This window comes from Mirounga angustirostris, unplaced genomic scaffold (genome assembly GCF_029215605.1).
Source record: "Mirounga angustirostris isolate CCGP_5_RB_7025 unplaced genomic scaffold, mMirAng1.0.hap1 SCAF_14, whole genome shotgun sequence".
Lineage (NCBI taxonomy): Eukaryota > Metazoa > Chordata > Mammalia > Carnivora > Phocidae > Mirounga > Mirounga angustirostris.
In genome coordinates, this window is record NW_026991722.1 from 55,387,982 (window position 1) to 55,415,064 (window position 27,083).

A 27,083-nucleotide genomic window follows, 5' to 3' on the forward strand; every position below is an offset into this window, starting at 1 on the left:
TTAACTCTATATAAACTATCCTTTAGTTAACAAAGTAAAACAGGAAGGAGTCCACAAAATAATTCCTCCATTGTGACATGCTTACTCGCCTGAAAATGAGACGGATTCAGAATCGACAGAGCTCTAAACAATCATTCATTTATTCATTCAATACACCAATACTAACTGAGTGCTTACTACACACCTGGGACTATTTTAGGCACTAGGAATATATCAGTGAACAAAAGAGGGAAAAAAGCCTCTTTGCCTTTTAAAGCTTACACTCTAGTAGGGATAATCCCATACTATCACATAAATGAATTTTTTTTGCAAGTTAAAAGGTAGTAAAAGAAAAAAATAGAGCAGAGTTAGGGGCATTAGGAGTGTACCAGTTGAGAGTTGTTGCCATTTTTTTAAAAAGTGGCAAAGGGAGGCTTAAAAGGGTTGAGGGAGTTAGAGACTTTGATATATAAGGAAGGGTATTACAGGCAAAAGGAATAGCCAGCGCAAGGAGCTTGACGCCTGTTCAGAGCAGCAAGAAGTCCGGTTTAGCTGAAGCAGGGTGAGCAAGTGCGAAAGTAGTCTAAGAGTCAAAGTCAGAGGGTAACCTCCGTGCCAGGTTAGGTAGGGCTGTACAGACTTTGGCTTTTATTCTTCGGAGAAACACAAAGGCACTAGCAGGCTTTCTGCAGAAGAGCAACCTGTATGCCCTGTGTTTTACGAGAATCGGTCTGGCAGCTGCACTGACCCTACCAAGGGCAGCAGAGAGGCTGCTAGGTTGGAAGTTGGGAGAGCATGTAATAATCCAGGTGAGAGGGGCACCTGGGGGGCTCAGCCGGTGAAGCGTCTGCCTTCGGCTCAGGTCGTGATCCTGGGATCCCGGGATCGAGCCCCGCATCGGGTTCCCTGCTCAGTGGGGGGCCTGCTTCTCCTTCTGCCTCTCCCTGTACCCCTCCCCCTTGCTTGTGCTCTCTCTCTCCCTCTCTCTCTCTAATAAGTAAATAAAATCTTAAAAAAGAATCCAGGTGAGAGACGATGGTGGCCTGGACTACAGTGCTATCTGCAGAATAAGCAAGCCAAGGCTACGAGCTTCAAAGCAAGAGCCAAACAGTTCATTGTCGGATCTGAATATCGGTTGTGATAGAAAGAGAGGAGTCAAAGACAACACCATACTTTTGACTTGAGCAATGGGAAGGATGGAATGGCCATTACCAGAGATGGAGAAGACAGTGGGTAGAAAAATTTAGGAAAAAAGATCGGGTATTCAAATTGGGGACATGTCAAGTCTGATAATCTATTAGGTACCAAAAGGACACATTGAGTAGGTACTTTGATGCAGGAGTTTGGAGTTCACCAGTATATAGATGACATTTAAAGCCATGACATTTGATGAAATTACAAAGGAATTAAATATAGTTGAAGAGAAGAGGTCCAATGACAAGCCCTGGTGCACACTGATATTAGGAGTTTGGGGACATAAGGAGGAATTAAATAAAAGGAGTCAGAGAAGGAACTGCCAGTGAGTAAGGAGAAAAACTCAGAGAATGTGGTGCCCAGAAACCAGGTGAAGAAAGTGTTAACAGAAGTGCAGACAACTCTTTCGAAGAGGTTTCCTTTCAATAGAAACAGAAAAATGAATGGGGAAGTGGAGCCAGGAAATGATATTTTTAAGAGAACAGAAATATCATGTTTCCACAAGAAATTATCTCAAGGAAAGAAAAACAGATGATAAAGGTAGGAGGGATAAGTTGCTTACATGAGGTTGGGGAAGGAGGAGACGTGGGACTGTACACGAAGAGGGGTATTGCCTTCAACAGAATGTGGAAGGGTCATCTATAATAACAGGAAAGTACGTGGGATATATGAGGATGGAAGCAGGCAGGTGGGTACATACGGTGTTGGGCATGTGTGGAATTTCTGTTCTGATTGCTTGAATTTTCTAGGTGGGACAGAAAATAATAAGCATCATCATCTGAGAACAAGGATGAGACAAGAGGAGTGGGAAATTTAGGAGAGGAAAACAGATATGAAACAGTTATGGGAGAGTCAATGGATTAGGGAAACATAATGATTCCCAGTCAGCATTAAGGTCCAGGTAACATGTGCATTTTGTGTTTGTGCAGGAAGCCCAGTCAGAGGAGTGTGTGAGTTTCTCTAGCCATATTTAGCTTCATGAGGCAGGTACAGAGTAGGCAGAGGTAGATTTTGCCAAGGCTGTGGTTTTGACAAGTAAGATGAACAGAAGAACAAGGAAGCTGAAAGTATATGCAATGGTCTGATTACGCCTATCATCCACTGAAATCGTGCTGTGGAAAGAGGGAAAAAAAGAAAATGAGAAGGTGAGGAACAGTGAAAAAGTGGTAGAATTAATGTATCAGAAACTCTGAGGGGGTAGAATGATGAAATTGGGGTATTAGAGGGAATCGCCAAGAAAGAATATGGCACTGGTCAGAGAGTAAGATGCAAGAAACTGTGATTAGAAAAGAGTTGCATTATTGCCACTAACAATAATGAACAAAAGTATAAGCTAAAACAGGATCATAGGGGCCAGTGTGGAGGACAAGATAATCCAGACAGAAGCTCAAGGGACTGAGAAGACAGAATGTTGGAAGGACCACATGTGTATATATTGAAACCACCAAGAAAGAAGACCAGGGTTGTGTTGGCAACAGTGGCCATAAGCCAGCAGCTAAAATAACTGAGGATTGAGGGGGCACTGCTAGGCGGCTGTAACTGTGAGGAGTATTAGTAAGCAGAGTCTGAAGAGATGAGTTTCCAAGCTGGAGGGCTTTAGGGAGGGAAAGGGAGAAGGTCTGAAAATAACTATAAGGGGTGAAGAGCACAATTCTCTCACCTCCTGATCCCCAGGGCCCCCACCTGGACAGGGCTGCAGAAGAGGCAGTGTCCTCAGGGGACAGGTTTTGTCTAGAGTGGAGGAGTGAAGAGAAGGTTGAGAGAAAAAGATCCCAGAGAGCACAAGGCAAAGACTGGGGACTGGGGTGAGGAGTTAAAGGGCCTGGGGGTCTGAGCTTCTTAATCGAACTGCCATAAACAGGGATCAAGGGCACAGTTCCTGGTGGAATCAGAGGAGTGGGCAGTGGCATGGCTGTGAGTCTGGGGGCTGGGGAGGAGCGGTGCCGGGTCTTCTTTCTGGCGTCTGCGGAGGAAGGTGAGGCGGGGTGGGGAGTCTGGCTCACACACCCAACATATGGGCCACTCTTGAATGTGCTTAGATAATCTTGTACCAGCACAAATTCAATATATAGCACCTAATTCCTGCTATTTGGTCAAAAACACATCAAGGAATAACAAGGACAAATGAGTCCTCCGATCTTGGTGAATATATAATAAACCTTGGCTGGAGTCCGCAGTGCTCACTGCAATATGTTGTGGGATTGAGGAGAGAAGGGCATCCCGTTAAATGTCCTCCGGTCAAGCTCTCCAAAATTAAGTTAGGGAGAGGAAAAAAGACTTGAGCCTATTTAGATCCTTCTCACTGGAAAAAAAATTCAAAGATATTCTGCAGTTTTAACTTTTAAGAATTTTAGGCATCAGTGAGTGTTAAATTCCCAGTATACAGTGATCTGTTTCATGTTTTCCTGCAATTCAGTTGCATCTCTGTCCACACTGCCCCAGAAAATAAGTAAACACCCTGTGATCCAGGTAAGGAAACTGACTCAGCAAGAGAATCTACAGGAGCCCGCTCCCGTGAAGGGGGCTCAGAGTGCTGGTCACAGCAGCCCACCCACCTCTGAAAACTGGCCCAAATACCATATTTGGAAGAAATGCCACATGTAGGCTGCTAAATGCCACCGTCATAGTCATCTTCACCATTTCTTTTAAAAATATTTTTTTCCGCGAAGTGACAGGTATGGCATCATAGCTATTACCAATTTAAAAGCAAGCACAGTGGGAAGTGGCCCATTTAATTAATTATAGCCCATGTGCTGCATAGCCTTAACAACAGCATACTTCACAATTATTCCAGCAAAGCCCGAATATCTAACAGTAGGGTCTCTACTTCCTCGTGCTATGGGTGGTGGTCCCTAACCTGGAACTGCCCAGTCACAGTCAGTAAGGGACACAGAGCCTCTCCACCCCCAGCGCCTCCTCCTTCCTGGAGGAAGATAAGAAATCTGCAATACAGATGTGGCGGGCAGAGGTGATCAGGAGAGCTCCAGAGGAACCCCAGTCTCCGTCCCTCACTAGAGCCCCTTCAGGTCAGGGGGGCAGAGAACAGCCCTCACTGCCAACACAGGGAAGCCGTCCTCACAGCAGAAACACACTGGACCTTTCAAAACAAATGTACAGACCACATGGAATCCAGCTTCCACCTCTCACTTAGCTCAGTGACCTTAAGCGAGACACTTACATAGCCTGAACTTTGATGTCCTCACCTACAAAACAGAGGTAATGAAGCCAAATTTGCCTAAGTGCAAGGTTTCCTAACTATTGGTTGTAAGGTATGAAAGTGCCTGATGCAGAGTAGGCATCGGTAAGTAGGGATCATGGATGAGGATAGTATGTAAAAATGAAAAGAAAGAAGAGAAATATTTGGAAGTGACAGTGACATTAGGTTGGGAACGATACAATTCATCAAGAGGTCGTGGTCTGAGGTTCTAGTAGACGAACGGTCTGTTCTAGCCCTGAGGACGAACCTACCTGAGTTGCACTAGGAGAGCCGAGCCCTCAGTGGGAGGTTCCAAGGAAGGGAGCCAGGTTCTCCTCTGCCTTCAGAACTCCCTGTCCCCTAGATCTTCGGCAGCCCCCCAGTACCCATGGACCTGGAGATGCCACATCAAATGTCTCAGCCCCTACTGGTTCCTAGGACTGCTTGTGTAATTCCTGGGGAAAGCTAGAGCCGGTGGGCAGGGTTTGCTGTGCGCTGTGAAGCTACAGGTGGCTGCAAGCACACAAGTCTGCGGCAGACAGACCGGGACGAAGCAATCTTCTACAAGCCTCAGACTAGCTGAGGAACATACATACGAATGTATGCAAACAACAAACCCAGAAAAGACTCACCAACATTGCCGTAGTCGAAAAATGGCAGAAACTTGTTTTTATTATGAAAACATTTTTTTAGGGATACAATATTTTGTTGCCCAGAAGAAAACATTTTTAAAATTCCACACAATCCCGGCTTCTGCTCAGTTTAATTTCTGCAGATGCCTATTGCTTATCTGATTGGCCTTATTAGCTATTCCATAAAGCCTGGTTTTCCTGAGCCAAAAAAATAAAATGGAATTTTAAAGAACTCTTTGCCAAGCAGCCCAGGGCAGACGGTCAGCAGACAGAGAAGTGGGTTGGTGCGCTTCTATCCTGAGGTGCACTTCGGGGGAGTGAACCCACTCTGCCCCTGGTTCACATGTCTGCACCCCACGGTCACGTTATAACTACCTGCAGTGCCCAAGGCACACACAGGAGGACTCGAACTCACAAAGACTTTGTGTGAGTCTACTTCTCCACAAGTAGCAAGAAATACCCTAATTAGTCCCCAACCTAGAGTTCCTCCTAAATAGAACCTTGGAATCTTAACTTTGAATACACATAATTCTTATTCTTAAAATTGGAGTCTTAGGTTCAAGTTCTGAATAGATAATCACTAGAAAAATTATATCATTTGTGAAAATTATTTGGTCCTAGGAGCCTATCTATCCAAAAGAAAATATCTAAAACCTTTAAGTATAAAATTCTGATGCCCTTCTCTGGGTAAAAAATGCTCAAGGAGGAGCTGAGAGACTTAACCACAAAGCCTGAACTTTGTAAGCACCTGACGGTCTCAGTATTAAGCCCAAGTGTGTCCCAACAGGGATGGAGAAGTAGCTCTGACTTCAAACCTGTATCCTGAAGATGTGGAGATGGATGGAGAGGACTGCTAATGCTAAGGACAGGGTGAGTGGTGCTGCAGAGATGTCCGGTAGCCAATCTGACCAGTGAGCTCCCTCCTTTGGGGTTGGGCCTCTGCAACCACAGGCCTCAGACTCAGTCCCATTCCAGTCTCCAACAGGGGCAAGAGTGGCCAATCAGAGGACCCTCAGTCCTGGCCACAGTGACAGGTCTGGGGGCGGGCTCCTGACCCCATCACAGTCCCCCCATGACTTTCCTGCTAGAGCAGTAGGGGAGACTATTGCCACAGGCCTCACTGTGCTGGGATGGTGTGAGGAGAGCAGTGCTGGTGGACTCACAGCTAAATGGAGCCAGCCCATTCTCTGGAGGAAGGATTAACACCCACAGCAGGAAGGAGAGCTGGGAGGCAGAGACAGAAAGGCCTAGAGAAAGAGATCTGGAGGGAAGGACTGATGGTGTTGTTTGAGACCCCAGATTCAGGGGTCTACACACGTCTTCCCTTTTCAGTGAGACAATAAATCCTGCTCCCACTCTCTCATTTTTTAAAGATTGATTGATTGATGAGAGAGAGAGAGTGTGTGTGTGCATGTGTGTGCAGGAGGGGCAGAGAGAGAGAGAGAGAGTCTTAAGCAGACTCCTCACTGAGCAGGGAGCCTGATCAGGGCTTGATCTCATGACCCTGGAATCATGACCTGAGCTGAAATCAAGAGTCAGATGCTTAACTGACTGCACCACCCAGATGCCCCACCCCACCATCATTTTTTTTTTCTTTTAAAGATTTTTATTTATTTGAGAGTGAGAGAGAGAGAGATCACAGAGGGAGAAGCAGACTCGCCACTGAGCAGGGAGCCAGACGTGGGGCTCGATCCCAGGACCCTGAGATCATGACTCGAGCTGAAGGCGGACGCTTAACCAGCTGAGCCACCCAAGCGCCCCCCCACCATCATTTTTTAAAGACTGATTTATTTGAGAGAGAGAGAGAGATTGCACTCAGAGGGAAGGGGCAGAGGGAGAGTGAGAGAATCTCAAGCAGACTCTGTGCTGAGCATGGAGCCGAATGCGGGGCTCGATCCCAGGACCCTGAGATCATGCCCTGAGCTGAAATCAAGAGTCAGCCGCTTAACCGACTGAGCCACCCAGGCTCCCCACACCCCCATTTTCTTGAGCTATGCTGGCATTAGCCTTGGATTTCTCTGACTTGCATCAGAAGAGCCTTCACAAATATTCCTGAAGGAATCCTTTCAAAATCACAAGCTCCACCCAAAAGGCAAGGCCACGCAGGGCCCTGAGTAACTTACAGATAAACCTAGAAAACTGGGCCTAAAACAGCTGTGGACAGTTCCTGCTGGTGCAGAAAGCCCGGGTACTTGAACCAGTCTTGACGGCATTAAGTGGGCCTCTTTCTGGGTCTGCAGTGGCTGACACTGGTTTCCTTGGGTGGCTTTCCCTGCACAGCTTCAGACTGCAGGGGCCTGTATCGTCCTCTCGTTCTGGTGACCTGGATGGACTTTCAGGTAGGGCTACTGCCACACCCAAATTTCCCCAGGTGTCAATTCATTTCCAATCACCCCACCCTCTGAAGCAGCTGAGGGAAGCAGCTGGAAGCTCGGATGCCGGGATGCTCGGATGCAGCGGGCCGTGCGTCGGGAGCAGCTGCTACTGAGCACAGGTCAGCGGAGCATGGGTCTGGGCCCACAGCGCCCGCCCCCCGCAGCCCCCCCCCCACCCCCACGCTGCCCCCTTCTTCCATGCCTCTCCATTCAGCCTGTTTCTTTGATCCCCTCTCTCTCCCTATGCCACTGCGGCCTCTCAAGCTCATCTGAAGAGTGCTTTCATCTTTCTTCAGTCCCTCTTTGTGGGCATTATATTGCTGATGAAAGGTCACATTGCTCCTAGAAGACACAGCCTCACAATGAAAATGGGAGGAACACAACTTGAACATAACCTACTCCCAGCACCAAAGCAGAGCTGCAACCACTCACACTCGACATTAATAAAGCAGCTATTTTAGCTCCATTTGTGTTTCATTTCCCCACCTGCTAATCTGATTTATTCCCTGTTTATAATAAGGTTTCTGGCATTTATCAGGGAAAGATAAAACACTGCCTCAAAACCCAGGAATTCTGCACTATGCTCAATATCTTCCACTTATTCTAAGCTTTACTCAGATCGCAAGTCTAAAAGAGTCCTTTGCCTTATTTCTGCTTCTTGTGTCATGCTCTGACCACCGGTTGTATAATAAATGTTTTTAAAGAAATGAATAACCAGGTCTAAACATGTTAGTTTCTACTGTGTTTTTTTCTTCTGTGCTCCTTGGTCTGTTTCTCCCTTGTAGCCAACTGTCTCGAACTGCAGGAAATTCAGTGCCATTCCAAAAAAAGCCAAAATTCTAAAATTCTACAAATCCGTAAACATGGAAAAGAAATGGCCATGTATTGGAAAGAGTATCAAATGGAAGGTCTCTCAGCCTTTTCAAAGTCGACAGGGAATTTAAATGTTGACCATGATAGGCAGGTCACCCCTAGTCCTGGGGCATAATTATTAAATTGCTAAACTGCAGACATATTCTGTTAGTCTAGGAAGGAAGCATCTATTTATTGTGATGTTCACAATCCTGAAAACACATTTTAGAGCAGAGTAGAAAGGTCAATTTAAATATTTAGACAATTTTCAGTCTTGAGAATTAATCACTGAGTAATTATTGATTTTGCCTACGGTTTAACCAGTATATCTTTCCTCTCATCTGAATTATATTTTTGGTTTCAAAACAGGATAAAAAATCTGTTCCACCTTCTAAGCCTGTGATATTCCCTAGGTGTGTTAAAGAGACAGCAGGAGCCTGACCTTCAGACACAAGCTGGCCAAAAACCTAGTGTATGCATGATCCCAAATCCAATAAGGATCAGCTTCCTGGGGCAGCTAATCGGCCCCTCATGCCCTACAAAGGGCTTCTTCAGGTGGATGTGGTCTGGCCCTCACTTGGACATGCCACCAAATGCCCTACAACTGCACCATCCAATATGAGAGTCACTGCCTGCATGTGGCCATTTCCATTTAAATCCATTAAAGTTAACTGAAATTGGAGATTCAGTTCCTCAGCCACATTTGCCAGCCACACGTGGTCAGTGGCTACCATACCGGAGAGAGCAGAGAGGGAATGTTCCCACGATGACTGTTCAGAGCCTACTGGTAGGCACCATGCGTACAATCTACCACCTGGACAAGTGGCAACATGGTCTTGACAAAGTAACGCTAAGCCCTATTGCCATGAGATGGTAGGAATGGCAGAATTAGGGAGAGGTTTTGGCCACATTACTCAGAGCCCTAAGCAGAAGGGGGGAATCTGAAGGACAAGGAGTGGACACTTGGGGTCAGAAGGGAGCCGCTATGATACTATTCTTGAATAAATGTAGTTTTGGGGGGCAACTGAAATGGAAACATTAAAATGAGCTTCAACAGAAGGGAATCACTGTTCTAGCACTGAGTTGGCTCAAGGATAGTGAGAGATAAATTATAATTAATAATCAGAGCAAAACACTGGGGCCTCACTGCCATGCCTCGGCTCAAGGCAGCTAAAGAGCTTAGGAGTGCCTCGGAGGAAGGCACCAGGCAGCAATGCCAGCAGAGTAATGAACAAACCCCCCTGGCAAGAGGGAGCTGCCTCCTAAGTCATGATGGAACCCCAAAGACAGCAAGGAGTGGTGAGGCGGCTTCAGGGAGCGCATCACAGAGGTCAAGGCTGCAAGTTTCCTGAAGGCAGCAAAGCACTGTGGTGTGAAACTGTTCCTGCAGGAATCTTGGATGCAAGTGTGGAGCACAGCAAATGAGAAGATCTAATGATATTTTGTATATTCCAGGATATAGCAGTTCGGGGGCTGAGGTTTGCCATGCCAATTCCCTGATGGAGCTATACTGTGGACACTTTGGGCATCGGCTGGCACAGGAATATGCCTCGTCAACTGTGAAGCAAAGAGGGGCTTAAGCCAAGTGAAATGGGTTGCCCTCAAAAAGTAATGTGCACCCTTCATGTGGCTGGCAGTTTTGACATTAAAGTCACACTTATTTTAAGAAAAGAAGCTTATTATTGCTAGAAAGTCACGAGCAACCATTACTGTTCAGAATCCCAACCATTTATTATCCATTATGCATCTATTCCCACTCCACGGTCCCCCGGTTTGTCATGTGTTATTAGTATAATGACCCTATAATGGGCTATGCTTCTTTGACATTGTTATAACTGCCATGATTCACAATGTCAATATTACAAGGGGGAAAGCATCATATACAATGAAATAATGCATGACTTCAATTATTCAAATATTATACCATTCTTAGCCATGCTTATAGTTACCATGTTGCTTATTAAAGGTGTACTAGTAATACCAAACCACCAATTAATCCAATTTTCCATGTGGTGTTATAAATAGCTACTCTTTTGTGAGGGAATATGTAGAGGGCATCCAATTAATGCACATTTGTTCTAATAAGGAAGAAGAAGTAACCCTTAATAAGCAGTAATTCATTATAGTAAATAATCTTATCAGTACATTTTTATTTGCAATTCACATTCATTCATTCATTCATTCAGCAAGTATTTATTTGCCACCCCTGAAATGCTAGGTATTGTTCTATGGGCACGAAGGACACCAAGAGTAGCTGAGTAATCAAGAGAAAAAAAGGGTTTCCTCTATTAACTTACATTCTAGTGGCAAAACAGACGATAAAAGAAATAAGTGAATACATAATCTAATGTCAGATAACCACAAGTCCTATGATGAAAATTAAATTCATGTAAGAGGAGAGTAAATTGCTTTACAGAAGCAGGGATAATTAGACAGGAGCATAGATAATTGTCCCACTGTAACAAGTAGGAATTCTGAGCATGTGCGTTCAGACATGGATAGAAAGGTAGACTGGCCATGGGGATAGGATCAAGTTTACTCTGCATTTCTTCTATTTTCCCTGAGAACAAGAAGCAAGGTTACAAAAGGGGGGGTGAGGAGAAGGGTGTGAGGACAGGGGATGTGTGAAACAGTTCTCCTGGAGGATGGGGACATGCACTGATTCGGGAAATGGATCAGAATCACAAGAATGCACGTAGGGTTCCTGTGGACATTTGTGGAGATAAATTTAAAGTTAGACCTCTCAGAATGGTTCTTTGTTTTTCTCCAGCCCCAGGATTCAGTTGGGTCTCACTCAGAAATTTGCAAGCAGGCAACCATTTGGGTAAATATCACATTCTCGGTGAAGTGAGGGACTACAAAGACACTCAGAGCAGGAGAAGACAGCCCACTTGGTAAAGAAAGGCAAATGCCAGAGACATGGCAGGTGGTAAACAAAACAACACCTGCTTCACTGAAGGCTCTTTATGCCAAACCTCTGAAGTCATCCCAGAACCTACTGACTTTGAATGGCCGAAAAGCATCTACATGTAGCTCATACGTACAAATTTTAAACATATTTGCTTTGGGCTTCACTGTCCATTTATAACTTCGGTATATTCACATGAAATTGAGCCCACTTTCACATATTAGATAAAACACATCTGCTACCCTTGCAAAGCAAATCATTACTGAAAAAAAGCATGAAAATAAGAATTCTCCTATTTCCCTGATTCTATCATGCACATCCCTAACCCCATCCCTGTACTATAGGTCAGTGATTATGAAAACAAGATGCACCTTACAATCCAGTGTGAAGAATTTTGCCAATTATCAGTTAGAGAAGTTGGTAATGAAATAGCTATTATTGCCCACATGGGTTTTGAATATAGCCAGTTCTTCAAGAGATGATTGTGGCATTTTTCAAAAGCAGAAGAGAGGGTTACATGTGACCCACTCAGATGAAGTTAGGAGTGAAGCGTCACTTTCAACTTAAAAGAGAATTGTTCAAACTTAGGTCAAAAGTCACTAGCTAAATCCTGGCATTTTTCTATTTTTCTCCAAATTCTACAATTGTCTCTAAAGGTAATAAAGTATAGAATAAGATTGGAGAAGTCAAGATTACCCAGGATTAGTGGGGTGCATTAAAAGAGCTGATTCTTTTTTCACCTAAATGTAATCATAGGAAGACACTGAAGGGTGTATTCAGGAGAGTCATGTGATCCAACCCACATTTTTAAGTTCACACTGGCATCTTTGTGTAGTATGGATCAACAGGGACTCAAGTGGAGGCAGAGACCAGCTGGGAGGCAACTGTAGTGGTCCAAATGAGAGATGACATCAGCAGATAGTAGGGTGGCTGTCATGAGATGGAGAGCAGTAAAGAGACTAGGGATACAGTATCTGGAGTTAGAATCAATAGAAGATGGTGGTTGACTGCATGTGGTTGTTCCAAGATGGGCAAATTTTAGGAATGACTCCCAAGTGTCTGGTTTGAGCAATACGGTGGGTAGGCTACCATTATTAGGTTGAGGATGCCTAAGGAAGAAACAAGTTTGGGCCTGTATATTGAGGAGTTCATGAAACATATAAAAGATGTCAAGTGGGGCGCCTGGGTGGCTCAGTCGTTAAGCGTCTGCCTTCGGCTCAGGTCATGATCCCAGGGTCCTGGGATCGAGCCCCACATCCGGCTCCCTGCTCCGCGGGAAGCCTGCTTCTCCCTCTCCCACTCCCCCTGCTTGTGTTCCCTGTCTCACTGTGTCTCTCTCTGTCAAATAAATAAATAAAATCTTTAAAAAAAAAAAGATGTCAAGTAACAGTTAAATATATGACTCTGGAGCTCTGAGGAAGAGGTCATAGCAATAGATACAATTTGAAAGTTAGTCGTCAGTAAAAAGTACTGACAACCAGGGGAATGTATGAGTTCACTCAGGGAGAGAGAACCCAGGAGAGGTGCTCAGCCCAGGCAGTACATGAGAATCACCAGAGGAGCTTACAAATGGCTGGGAATTTTAAATATGCACTCAAGCTTCAGAGCCACCAGTATAGAGAAGAAAAGACAAAGGGATCAAAGCCTTGGGCAAGAAGTTAAGGAGAAAAGCCAATGAGAAGACTCAAAAGGAGCAAAGAGGTAGAGAAGAACCAGGTAAATGTAGTTGCATAGACCCTACAATAATAATTACCACTCCCCAAAAGAAAAGGACAGGGAAATACTGATCATGATATTAGGAATCCAAAGACTGGGTGCCAGCCTCATGGCCCTCTGACATAAAGCCTCACAGTGGACACCGAATTAGGGAACAGACATTTGAAGGAGTTTATTAGAAGACTGGATTACACATCACAGGCAGAAGGGCTCCCCAGAGAACCACCCAGATTTTGATGTCTGCTGAATTCGGAGTCCAAATGCAGCCGCTCATGCCTGGCTTACTGTGGAGGGCAGTGGACACATACCACCCTCCTCAACCCATGTGGAGAACGGAATTAAGAACCAGAGGAGAGGACAAGCAGACTGCCTTTCTCTAACTGTGAATAAGTATTCTTGTTCATGTTTGAACAGAGCAGGTGGAACTTTTGTTAAAATACAGATTCTGGCTCAAGCACAGCTGGGGAGGTCCAGATTCCCCATTTCTAACACTCTTCCAAGGTGATGGTGGATCTGTACTCTGCCATTGTGGGAAATGCCCCCCTTGTACTAAACTCTCAAAATGCCAAACCCAGTTCTGCCCTGAAACCAGGATGTGGAATCTTGCCTAAATACTTTCAGCTGTGCCTGTTTCCACACTGTGCCTGACCTGCACACCAGATCGTCCACCTGTTCATTGGGGCTGTCATCCCGCCCAACCTGTACCTCTGAACCCCGTCTTTGGTTCAACTTTGATTCATTCCCTGTCGGTTCAACAGCCCTGGAACACAAATCCATCCTCTGAGTTTATAGGATCTACATATCCCTTCTTTTTCTATCAACAGGACCCCTTTGGGATGGGGAAGACCGTCCCTGTGAATGCGACCTGGTCCCGTTGTTTCCATGGCTAATCACTATTTTTGCCAAGGAAGCAAGGACACATACACCTTGGTGAAGTCCTGGGATAGAAGGTGCTGGGAACAAGCCGCTAAGAAGCAGTAGTAGAAAAAGAAGATCCATAGCAACTGCTTGAGCTGCAGACCCCTGTCGCCTGTTTCCCACAGCTGAGCTCTGAGGGCTCCTATAACTATGCAACTTCCCGTGATTCCTCACAGGCCCAAACACAGATCACGTATAGACCACCTGCCCAAGCGGCTTCCAATTTAAGGAAGAAATGTGTATATACATACATGCATGCATACACACACATACATATTAAGACAGATTAAATTTGTAATCTCCTTTGTCGCTACATGATAGTAAATAAAGGCATTTGGTGTTTGAAAATGCAAATAAAACAAGGCATGTTATATACTTTTTCTAAGAGAAGAAAACTGTTCTCCTGGAGAAGCCATCTGCCCCACAGTATCTTTGCTCAGAAGGCTTGCTGCATTTACAATGGGCTTTTGCAGCACTTGATGGCTTGCGCCACACCCCCCACACTGAACTGTGATTGAACCGACCTTCCCAACCAGCTGGTGAGGGCAAGTTCCAAGTCTCAACACCATCCCAGGGCCTATAGCTCCTGGAATGGTCTCTTCAGTTAAGTAAAAGCTCTTGATTTTATAGTAGGCCTCATCCCTTCTCCCTCTTTTTAAAGAGCAACTTAATTTTGTCCAATACTACTACAGTAGGCAGAATAATGGTTCCTCAAGATGTCTACGTCCTAAGCCCAGAAACCCGTGAAGGGGTTACCTTACATGGCAAGAGGAAATCGGCAGGTGTAATCTTGAGATAGGGGAGATTATCCTGGGTTGTCTGGTGGGTCCAAGGCAAACACAACTGTACTGATTAGTGGGAGGCAGGAATATCAGAGAGAGGTTTGAAGATGCTATGCTGCTGGCTTCGAGTATGGAGAAAGAGAACGTGAATCAAGGAGCAGAGGTGGCGCCTAGAAACTGGAAAAGGCAAGGAAAAGGATTCTCCCCTTGAGTTTCCAAGAGGAATCCCTGCTGAAATCTTGGTTTGAGCCTAGGGGGCACCTCTGACCTAGAGAAATATAATGCATTTTTGTCACTTTAGTCCACTAAGTTAGTGGTAATTTGTTACAGTGGCAGTGGGAAAACAGTACAGCTCCATTTTGGAACTAAATTAATGTAAGAATCTACTTGTTCTCTTCTCAGAGAAGCAGCTCAGTCTCCTGAGTCTGCCGTCTTTTCTCATATCACAAGAAATGACATGGATTTAAGAACAAGGAGGGAAGATGCATTCACCATCTTGCCTAGTCACTTTATTCTGGGGTGTTTTTGCTCACTTATTTTTGATAGATATTCTTCCAGTGGTAAAAATAGAGTGCTTATAAAGGAAGATGTGAGAAAAAGAGATGATATTCAGCATAATTAGCTAACTATCAGTATTAGTAAGGGCACGTGGAATGTTAAAGCTGCCACTGGTCAGAAATAGTACACTTCTGTTCAGGAAAACAACAGAAAGTGTGCATGTCTCCTCCAAAGCAAAGACGAATCCAACAGACTCTTTTGTTTGCTCTGAAGGAAGACCGTGAGTCCACACTGCACGTTCTCACTGAATGTCTGGGAAACAAGAGGCTTCGTTATCACAGCAGGGAAGGAGGCTCAGACTTTGTGAGTAAATATAAAGCATTGAATAAAGTGACACAGTACAGAGAATGGGGGACCTTTCTTAAGAATTGTTAGTCTTAAATAAGATCCTTACTAAAAAGTCCAGTAACCCTTGAAACACAAATCTAATCCAGCATTTGTATCCACAAGTAAATGCGTTTTGCAGCGGGGCAATCTGTGGCGTCCTTCAGACACTCAAAGAAATGCATAATCCTAAAATAAGGGTTAAGAACAACTAGTGCTACAACATCATCATCTTTTATTTAAGAAGTTTCTACACAGTGTTCTGCACAGAAAACTGTGAAATGTTCTATTTCTATTCTATCCAGCTCATGACTAAGCTGATGCCTCCAGCCAAATAATCACATGTCAGGATCTCATTAGATCTCGCAGGTCAGGCTGGTAAGAAGGAGGCTGGGTGAGGGATTCCCTAAGGAGCTCCAGCAATGACTCCTAAGTGGGACGTCTGATTCACCGCCAAAGCAGTTCTTCCCTGCTGTGCTGTTGGCTGTATGGGTCGGTTCTGCATATGCTGACTTTAATAAAAACATTGAAGGTAAGTCTCTACTTACAGTTCTTGGAGAATACAATTCTAGCGACAGGGAAGCATGCTCTGTGAAATATTATACATCATTTTGGTAGCTTGACTACATTCACACTGAAAATCATCAAATGAATGGATGGTAACCAATTGATACTAGGAGAAATATGTTTAAGTCTAGAAGCTGTTGATTATAAGGTAGGCCTCATCTCTTCTACCTCTTTCTACTGAATATCTAAAACTAGATTGGAAAACAAACATAGATGTGGATTGCTCAAAAATATTTTTAAGAAAATAATGTAAGAATACAAAACTGCCTGTACTAAAAGCACCAACTTAGTAAGTTCATCTCATAGCTGAATAAGTCTGATTTACCTATTAAGACAGGAGTTGGCAAATTATAGCCCACAGGCAAAACAGGGCCCATCACCTGATTTTGTGCATCCCATGAGCTAAAAAATGGTTTTTACATTTTTAAAAAACTTTTTTTATTTATTTGAGAGAGACAGAGAGAGAAGGCATGAGCAGAAAGAGGGAGAAGCAGACTCCCTGCTAAGCAGGGATCAATCCCAGGACCCTGAGATCATGAACTGAGCTGAAGGCAGACGCTTAACTGACTGAGCCACCAAAGCGCCCTAGTTTTTACATTTTTTAATGACTGAAAAAATCAAAAGAATATTTTGTGACATGTGAAAATTATATAGAATTCCTATTTCAGTGTCCACAGAGGTTTACAGGAACACAGCCGCACTCATCTGCTTACCTATTGTTTATGACTGCTTTTGTGCTAAACCACAGAACCAAGCAGCTGCGGCAGGGATCACAAGGCCCATAAAGGCTGAAATAAGTTACTTGCTGTTCCTTTACAGGAAAAGATGCTGCCCTGCAGGTTCAGAGCTCCGGCTGTAGTTGGATGGCTGGCATAAAGTGGCTAAGCTGTGTGTGCTTGTCTCTCTGCCTGTCTCTCCCTTACAGGGTTGCCGTGTGGATTCAGAAAGTAAGAAAATGTGAAGCACATAAACAGCAGCCTGTGGGCCCCACAGCTGAGTTAGCCAGCACTCATATTATTATTGCTGCTCTTTGTTGTTACCATAATTACACTAAAGCACCTTTACTGGGGAGGGCATTCTGCCTAAACCTTTCTGGAAATCAGGGTTGACACTAATTTATAGTCTCACCTACTCTTAAAAAATAACTTTTCACTAATTGGTCATAATATTTTTGAAATTTGTCCCCATCTCCTTCCCAAATGAAGACAGTCATCAATAACTGTGGCACTGTAATGGGCATTAATTAGAAGTTTAGCTCAAAGGACAGTCATTTTTAATGTTAGTATCTTGTTCTGTCCTCATATTTCAAAACCATTTTCAAAAATGCATCCCAGCTAGAGACAGTGGCAAGAGAGATGATATATTCCAATTCTGCTCCCTTTTTGACAGATAATTAAACTAGGACTCATAGGGGTCAAGCAACTTTATTGAAGCACAGGAAACCCTTAATTAAAATGAACATTCACTGACTTGTATTTGGACTTTTCCTTTGCACTAATCCACCTGCGGGTTTTTTTTCAAACAAAAGCTTTGAACTTATTGGCCTGACCGAAAATTCAAAATAGTTTCTAGTCACACAAGTAGACAACTTACCATGACAATTTCTCTTGGTCATGATGCTCTTATTTCATTTAGAAATGCCACAAATACATCCAGGTAATGCATGAAATATGAAAAGACTTGCTGAAGACACTCAATTTATTAATGATTCAGGAGAACTTCCTAAAGCATCTATTTGGAATTCATTTATAATACATTTCACAGCTTAGCTGTGGTTCCCACAGGGCAAATATTTATCAAACATTTCTGTTTTAAGTCCTCCCTTTACATTTATTTGTAGAAGAATACATTTTTTTCCCCAAATAAAGGCTAAACTTCCTAAAAGCATCCATCTGTCTATTGTAATTTAATGTGCATTTCCTGATAAGGTGACAGTAATGGGCTTTCAGATATAACAGAGTACACTGTGCAACCAAACAAAAGAATAATTATTAAACATAATAGCTGGCTATAAATTGAACACGTTACACACTGAGTACATCATAAATATTTATTAGAGTAACCATGGTAATTAATAAACACAGTAATCAACACAAGCGGAAACAGCATCTGAAAACCCTGCTAAGGCAAGAAAAGCTTCGTAACTCAGCTACCAGTGAACCATACACGACCAACTTAATATTTTCAGTATAAAGATAAGAATATCTGGCTTGACTAGTACCAATGGACTTAAGAGAGCAAGGGTGGAGAATATCTTGAATCAGGCTGCCACTGCCCCGTCCCACCGACACCGACAACTGACAGTCTCTAGTTCCCATGGCTTAGCTCAGCTACAGGGCTCTACCTGAAACGAGAGCATTGGCTTCGGAGTTAGAAACATCTACGTTTGCACCCAGTTCTTCCACCTCTGACTGGGAAACCTGGCTCCAATTACTTAAAGTCTCCATGCCAACTGTAAAGAAGCAATAACATGTACATGTAAGAGTTTTGTGTAACTAGACTCACCGCGGTGATCCTTTTGCAGTGTGAACAAACAGCAAGTCCCTATGTTGTACACCTGAAACTAATACAGTGTCTCATGTCAGACCTCGATAAAAACAGAAGTTTAAAAAAGAGATGTTGTGGAGATAAAGGTACAATATGTCACATACTTAGCTGAACATCTGGAACAAAGTCCATATTCAGTAACTGGGTCTTCTTACTCTACTGAGAATACTTCTGTGACTTCTTAGCCTGACATCACATCTACTGCTATTACTTCCACTTTTACAACCACTAGGAAGTCACTGGATCCCACTCCTTTTGGCCAATGTATTATTAGCGGTCACATGTCAACTGCAATAATTCAGATTCTTCGTATCTACACACATAGGCCCACTAGGCTAGCTAAAATTTTTAAAATAAATAAAAACAGATGATAACAGATGTTGGTAAGGATGTAGAGAGACTAAAACCTTCATATACTGCTGGTGAGAATGTAAAATGGGGCAGTCACTATGGAAAACATCTTTTGTCAAAGAGTTACCATATGACGCAGCAATTCTACTCCTAGAGACATAGCCAAGAGAAATGAAAACATATGTCCACACAAAAACATACACAAATGTTCACAGCAGCATTATTCAATATAACCAAAAACTGGAAACAACTCAAATGTCTATCAATGATGAATGGATTAACAAGATGTGGTAGACCCACATAATGGAATACTATTCAGAAATAAAAAAATAATGAAGTATTGATACATGCTACAAGATGGATGAACCTTCAAAACATTATGCTAAGTGAAAGAAGCCAGGTACAAAAGATCACATATTACATGATTCCATTTATATGAAATGTTCAGAATAGGCAAATCCATAGAGACAGAAAGTTGATTAGTGATTTCCAGGGGCTGGGAGGAAGTATAGACTGAGGAGTCATTGCTAGGGGGTGTGAACTTTCTTTTGGGGGGGATGACAACGTTCTAAATTTAAATAGTGGTAATGGTTGCACAGCTCTGGGAGTATACTTGAAACCAGTGAATTTTATGGTGTGTGAATTATATCTCAAAAAAGCTGCTTTAAAAACAGAATTAATCAAGCACATAAAGGCAACTACATATCTGGGGAGTGGCAGAAAGGAAAAACGTTAGTCTTCCGGATCTACCGCGCTCTGCCAGGGAGTGCCAGCAACACCACACGAACCTCCTGGGAGGACAGGTGATGTGGGCCCAGCACAAAGGACAAAGTAGGGTGGGTGAGGAGTGAACTCCGTCCCCATCCCCCACCTCCGCTCTCCCCTTATGAAGTAGGATATTTATGATAACAAGTAGAATGTAAGAGGCGGAGTAGGAAGACTATAAGCTCTAGAGTTGAAAACCTCTGTTTAAAAGCCGGGGTGTAAACCCGGTTCCCCACATTCCAGCTTGTGACCTTGGACCAATTACTAACATCCCTCAGCTTCCTCAACTATAAAATGAGTTTAACAACCGCACCTCATGTCCCACGGTTGCTGTTAAGGATATCCTAATGCACGTGAAGCCCTTACAAAAGTGTCATCTGATACAAACTGCTATTGTCGTCATTACCACCATCACTGGTGTTGTTCTTTTGGTTCAACAGGCCGACTCTACTCTCCACAGTCAGACAACGGGATGCAGCACAATCACACATGCGCACACGAGCCCTCCCAAGGAAATTCCAATCAAACTCACCAGGGAGCGTGGGCTTGCCCCTCCCTCCACCTACTGATGACAATTACTCTCAAAGGTGACCAAGGAAGGCAGCACTGGCTGATAACAGCGGCAACCACCGAAGGGCTAGAGTCAGGCACATTTTCGGGTGTGCTACATACGTTACTTCACTGAAAGTTCACAACCAACCACGTCACTTTACAGATAAAGGAAAGTGCAAATACACTGAGTAACCACCAAGTTAGTAACACAGTTAAACAAGTCAGAGCTGAAAGTCCAACCAGCATCAGTGCAGCCTATGTCACTTTCCAGTACCTTAGGCTGAACTGGATTTCCAATGGAGGAGAAATTAGGAGAGGAATGAAGAATGAGGGAAGAGTACTTTTGGACTAACACAATTATTTCACACACTCAAGTAACAGGATGCCAGATGATATGCAATGCCATTCGCTCCTACATTCACACGTACATTAAGCACCTATTATGTGCCAGTGTCAATGATAAAAACAATCTTGGAAGGATATGGACTTTAAAAGAGAAAATTACAAAAAATAAAAATAATAATAAGAGAAAACTATAGAAGAATATGGTCAGCACATTAGTAAACAGAGGAATGTGCTGGACAATGAGGAGATCAGGGAACTGTCAACTGCATTCTCAATTGCAGAGACAGTCCCACCCACTGCCTTCAACTTCCTTAAACAAGAATTCAGAGGAAAACACCTGACGCTCATTTTCAATGCCTTTTTCTCCTCTGGAACCCTGATGAATGGAATTTGAAGCTATACTTCTGAATCTTCTCTATGATTTGTTTCTATTCGGAAAACTGCGAGCCCACAATCTTTCCCCCTGTACCTCATGGGACAAGCATGTACCCAACTGCAGGACTGACTAGGGGAGGGTGCAGAATGGAGGGTCCATGGCAGAAGGGTCCATCCCAAGAATGGGTTGCAAGAGGGAAGAGGCTGTTTGTTGCAAAGTGCACCACAAGCCCTAAGACATTTATATCCATTCCAGGATTGATACATTCTGACAGACTGAATGGTACAGGGAAACAATTCATTTCACATTTTATAAAGCACATTTCGCAGGGTAGAGAGCATCAGCTGCATAAACACATCTTAATTTAGTCCTAAAATCCTAACAGGATTTCCATTATGCTTACAACCACAGAGTTAACACTTAAGGTTCTAATCCTGTCAAAGGGACCAAGCACTTTTCAACGCTTTCCCTGTAGTAAAGGACAAGGCAATTACCATGAAAGAGAAAGAATAAGGAGAAGATACATGAAATACTTCTTTGGAAGGATAAGCTAAATTCTCAGAGATTTAAAAGGATCAATGTTGAGATGGTAAATAAAAAATACACTAAATTCACTTTAGGAACTAAAGTTTTTCAAATATTTTAAGGTAATGTGTTAACACAATATGATCATATAAATAAGGTGGCAAATACATTCAACAGATAACACAGTATGTATCTTTTTTTTTTTTTTAAGATTTTGTTTATTTATTTGACAGAGAGAGACATAGCGAGAGAGGGAACACAGCAGGGAGAGTGGGAGAAGGAGAAGCAGGCTTCCCGCTGAGCAGGGAGCCCGATGTGGGGCTCGATCGCAGGACCCTGAGATCATGACCTGAGCCGAAGGCAGACGCTTAACTGACTGAGCCACCCAGGCGCCCAACACAATATGTATCTTATGAATCACAAGAAAATAAACTGTCAATTAAAATTCTAAGCAAGATTTGATGGACTATTCAGATTGAATTTTTCCTATAAATGCAGTAATTTTATAATGAAAGTTAAACGAAAATTCAGAAAAAAAAAACCTGAGGCTCATTTTCAGTGACAAAATATTCCTGAATTTTGGGGAGCCTGGGTGGCTCAGTTGGTTCAGCTTCCAACTCTTGGTCTCAGCTCAGGTCATGATCTTGGGGTTGTGGGATCGAGCCCCTTGTGGAGCTTCACTGCTCAGCGTGGAGTCTGCTTGGGATTCTTTCCTCTTCCTCTCTCTTCCTGTCTCTCACACTCTCTCTCTTTCTCTCTCTCAAATAAATAAGTAAAATCTTTAAGAAAATATCCCTGAATTTATAAAGTAATTATGATATTCAGAAGTCATTTCCAGAGTAAGTGCTATAAGAGTAAGCAATAGTGGGGTTCAGAGTATCTTTTTAAAACTTGGTATCTGGGCTATACCCTTGGACCAAATCTGGCCAACCCCCTGTTTTTGTACAGAGTTAAGAGTGGTTTTCATAATATCAAAATATTAAAAACAAAAGAATATTACATGACACATGAGTATCATATAAAATCAAGTTTTAGTGTCCATAAATAAATTTTTATTAGAAGAAAGCCAAGCCTATTTGTTTATATAATGAGTATGGCTGCTTTCATGCTCCAAGAGCGGAGCTGAGTAGTTGGACAGAGACATTATGGCCTGCATGGTTAAAGCTATCTACTCTATCTACTCTCTGGTTCTTTACAGAAAAAGTTTGCTGGCTCCTGATCTAGATTCACGATGCTTGTTTATATAGAATAAGCTCCAGATAGATTCTAGTTAAACTTGAGGAAAAGCAACCATATACTTTATACATATTTGCAACGTAGAGGAAGGGACACAACTGTATTATAAAATTATGTGCTATGAAAAAATTATTTTGAAATGTTGCAGGATTATTTTGTGGGACAATGGGCTTTCTTTTCTAGATAGTCATAGGAAGTAAGAAAAATAAAAGTGTTTGAAAACAAAAAAAAAAGTAAGCAATAGTTACAAATAAGTAAGAATTTAAGCAATATGCTTAAAATTCAATATAAAATAAAATATTAAAAACAAGATATGTGAGAGAAAATACCCATGTTGTATTAGTCCTGAATAGTGCTCAGCATAATTGTTTTCATTTGTCAGAAGAATGAAAGATATTGCTAATTCTTGATAATCTATGGTAAAATGCTCATCTCTAAATTTTACTAAAATATCTGTACTAATTATTCTTTATTAGGTGAAATAGAAATTGTTTTCAAATTCGACATATAGCAAATAAGATTTATTTTAAATCATACAAACTATATATCAAACTTAAATGCCTCTTTCTTGATAGTGCCTATTAAAAGTACTTGACTTGAATCTTTTTATCAGTATGAAATAAACTGTGTTTGGGTGGAAAATAATTTTGAACTGTATGCTGTAGATTGAATACCACAATATTTAGCTCTCTATTAAAAAAATTAAAAGCTTCCATTTTAAGAAAATTTCATTTTGAAGATGTGTGCATTAAAAAAAATAGATTTCACAATAAGGACAGTATAGAAATCTGTTCACCAATTATTTACTTCAAAATCTAAATTTCTGTTCTAGCTACAGTGACTAACAACCTTTTGTTCATTTTTCTTTGATCTAACAAAGAATGGTAGAAAACAAAGACTTACTTGTTCTTGTTAAGGTGTTTAATGACTATTTCAAAAAAAAGCTGATAATAGCAATAAAAGGAAGCTTAAAAAAAAAGAAAAAGAAAAAAACGTATAAACTCTAAACAGCAAACCCAAACAGGAACATGTTAGAATCCCTCTTAGAATCAGTTGTGTCTAATCTACAGATTCCCCATGTCAGGTGCACGTCAGCTGGCCATCTCTGTACCCAGGACCTGGGACTAGGAATGGTGTCTGTGGAAGTTTGCTCCTTCCTGCTGTGCCAAGAAATCAGAGCTTCGCAGGAGGGGCAAGGATGCGCCAAGACATCACCGCACTCCTCGGAAGCGCGTACCTTTACCCTCTGGTCATCCACATCGATGACCGTAGCCACGCGAATGAGCCTGGGGTTCCGTCTGTCCACCGCTTCAAGTCTCATGCTTGGCAGAAAACCATGGGGCGTCCGCTGAAAGGTCACAAGAGCACAAGTCAGCAAAACCCAACTGTGCAGACAAGACACGCATGTTTTCTAAAGTGCAATTGTTCTGACTTTGCATTCAGACCCTTTGTACAACTGGAATTCAGGTTGAAGGGCCCTAAGGCTTATGCATATTATTTTATCCAGTTTTATTAAAACCTGTGAGAGGAGAAAGAATTTTCTGGTCATTTTCAAGATAGCTAAAAAGAGATTAAATCATAAATTCGTTAATGATCACAAGATTCAGAAAAGGTTCTAATTTATTAACAGTTTATTTGTTTAGATTTTTTTCTGAAATTAACTCTATAAATTAAGAAACTGTTGACTATTCTCACTGCCCAGTTTTGGAATGTATGACCCAGAAGACAAAATTATTTAGTAAATAATAAGAAAGGATAAACATAATCCTTTATAAATCTAAATTTTAAAATAGATAAAAGCTGCATGACTATTACAGGTAACTGTTCTAAAATCATACCACAATGTAATTTAAAGCCATAACCTGTGCTTTTGTAACATAAGCATGTTAAAAACTGTATTAATTAAGCTTTCTTCCAACTCTTAAAATGCTAGGAACCAGGAGTCTATAATGATGGACCTTCAGAAAACACTAAAAAAAACTGAATGGGAAAAAATACACTGGGACTTACCAAATCACTGGCACCAGAGAAATATAAAAACCAAAAATCAAAGTTAAAAGACAACTCCAACAGTGTTCACAGGTTGGCAAAAAGTTTCACTTTGAAAGCTATTACACATAAGAGTATTCAATTGACCTTATTGAAAATGAAGTGTATTGAATCCCTCAAGTCTGGAAATGGCAATAGGAAAATAAAACCTTCATGATATGCGAGTAATAAACAGTTAAATCTTTCTCCAGTACCTCATTTGTTTTTCTCCAGCTTTTGTGGAAGCATATTTTCTCCAAAATGCATTATTACACCTACTAAATGGAATACACAGACTATAATTAGGTCTTTGATGCTTGAAATTCTTTCTGCTCTCCCCAAGGTCACTGTCTTGATAACAAAGGTAACAGTTTCATACTGCAGACGCCAAAGATACGTATCTTGAGGTGAATCCATAATAACCCCATGTCAGAGCCTGGAAGTTGCATTTTTAACTAAATCAGAGTTTTATTTTCTTGTAATTTTCTTCTTGGAAAAGTAAAATGAGCTTTGACAGAAAGCAAAAGAGAAAAAGATAATACAAGAAGCTGGTATTCTGCTTATTGAGTTTCTGCAATTCTTTAAGGCCTTTCAAGCACTCTGGGACTTCTAGCCTACTTAATTTGATTACACTTATTTTCCAAATCCAGCCTATTCTATAATCAATTTAAAAAAAATGAAATAGCATTTTGTTTCAAATCCCTTGTGATCCCTAGAAAACTTTTTATAAATGAAATTATATGTGGAAGCCCACTATATAAAATTCTGATTAAAGATGAGTCAGGAAGCCCGGAGCAGACAATTTGAAAACCGCTTTAGACATAAATATCTCTAACTATACTATCAATGCACTGTCTTTTACCAAATAATTCATGCTTGGTTCAACCCTGCAATAAATGTATAAGGACAAATTTGAACTTAAAAGTTGGTGTTCTAACAAATGCTAAAAGCAATGTTTCCCTCAAAATGGATAAAAGCAGAGCACACTCAGGCTACATACAATTCGCCTATCTTATTATGGCGTCATGGACATTCAAAGAGTACCAAGACTGTGAAAGTGCAGCGTTCCCACTTGATGGACAAATACAAGCAGAAATGAAGGACTCCACCATTATCTGAGGTTGGTGAGGTGCCTTCAACTGCATGAGGGTGTAGGGCTACCGGGCTTTTCAAGTAGGGAAACCATCGTTACTTTTGTGTAGAGAAACGATAGTAAGTGAATCACCTCCTTTGTGGCCTTAATTGAAAACAAGGCAGATTGGTTATGAAAATAACATTTGACTTTAAGAAGAAAAATCTAGGGTGCCTGGGTGGCTCAGATGGTTAAGCGTCTGCCTTTGGCTCAGGTCATGATCCCAGCGTCCTGGGATTGAGTCCCGCATTGGGCTCCCTGCTCCTTGGGAGCCTGCTTCTCCCTCTGCCTCTCTGTCTCTGTCTCTCATGAATAAATAAATAAAATCTTTAAAAAAAAAAAAAAAGAAGAAAAATCTAGAATAATTTAAACCTGTCAAATGAAGTCAACATGTACATTGCTTAAAGGTGAGAGTGTATTCAGATACAAACTTACCATTTTAAAAACTTTGGCAGGAACGGCATTAGTTTGAGTAGCTTCCAGATATTCTGTCCAGGAAAAATTTTCTGGATCAGGATAACCTGAAAAAATATATATATACATATCAAAAGATTATTCATTGACATTTTGATTCCCATGGACTCTAAGACATCTGACCTACTGTTAACTGGAATGCTCACTATTTAATAGCCCCTATGCTAAGAACCTCACCTACATTACCTTACTTGTCTATTTTAACCTCTGAGAGGGCTCTTTCATCCCCACTAAGGCAAGAGAGCACTCATTCATTGGCTCATATTCATTCACTCAACAAGGCCAAGGTCAAATGGTGCTGTGCATACTTGGCAGAGCCAGGTTACACCCAGAAGACCTCCTTAGGAGTTTGAAAAAACTCAAAATCACTGTCTGACCTCAGACAGTGAACTGGTAATCTTTCTAATTCCTCCAATACTGTTGCCTCTATTAGGGCTTTATTCTCTTAATTACATCTCTGTAATTGCAATTTCCCAGGTTTGCCATTTATAATTGCAATTTAAAAATACGTATTGGTATAACATGGCATAAAGCACTCTATGTTTAAAAAAAATTCTAATTGGGTTTCTTGTTTCTCTTTACACTTATGTTATCTTATTCCTAATTACATTACATTACCTATTATTGTGCTGTTTTCTTTTTCCTTTAAAGGAATAAGTACTTAGATTTATTCATCAGCTCTACTGTATTCGTTTCTCTTTTCTAATTATTTCATCTGCTGCTTTTACTCTTATTACTTTACTCATATTTC

General features: G+C 41.9%; 1 protein-coding gene across 2 annotated transcripts in view; it reads right to left on the reverse strand.

Annotated features, from left to right (window-relative positions):
- Nucleotides 1–27,083, reverse strand: part of L3MBTL4 (L3MBTL histone methyl-lysine binding protein 4) — a 496,448-nt gene that overhangs the window by 254,317 nt on the left and 215,048 nt on the right. For both annotated transcript variants that reach the window (XM_064577895.1, XM_064577896.1), the window contains exons 11-12: nt 26,294–26,379; nt 23,936–24,046 (exon numbers count right to left, since the gene is read on the reverse strand). In XM_064577895.1, coding sequence (XP_064433965.1) covers nt 23,936–24,046; nt 26,294–26,379 — 197 coding nt within the window. The remainder of the gene's footprint in view (nt 1–23,935; nt 24,047–26,293; nt 26,380–27,083) is intronic.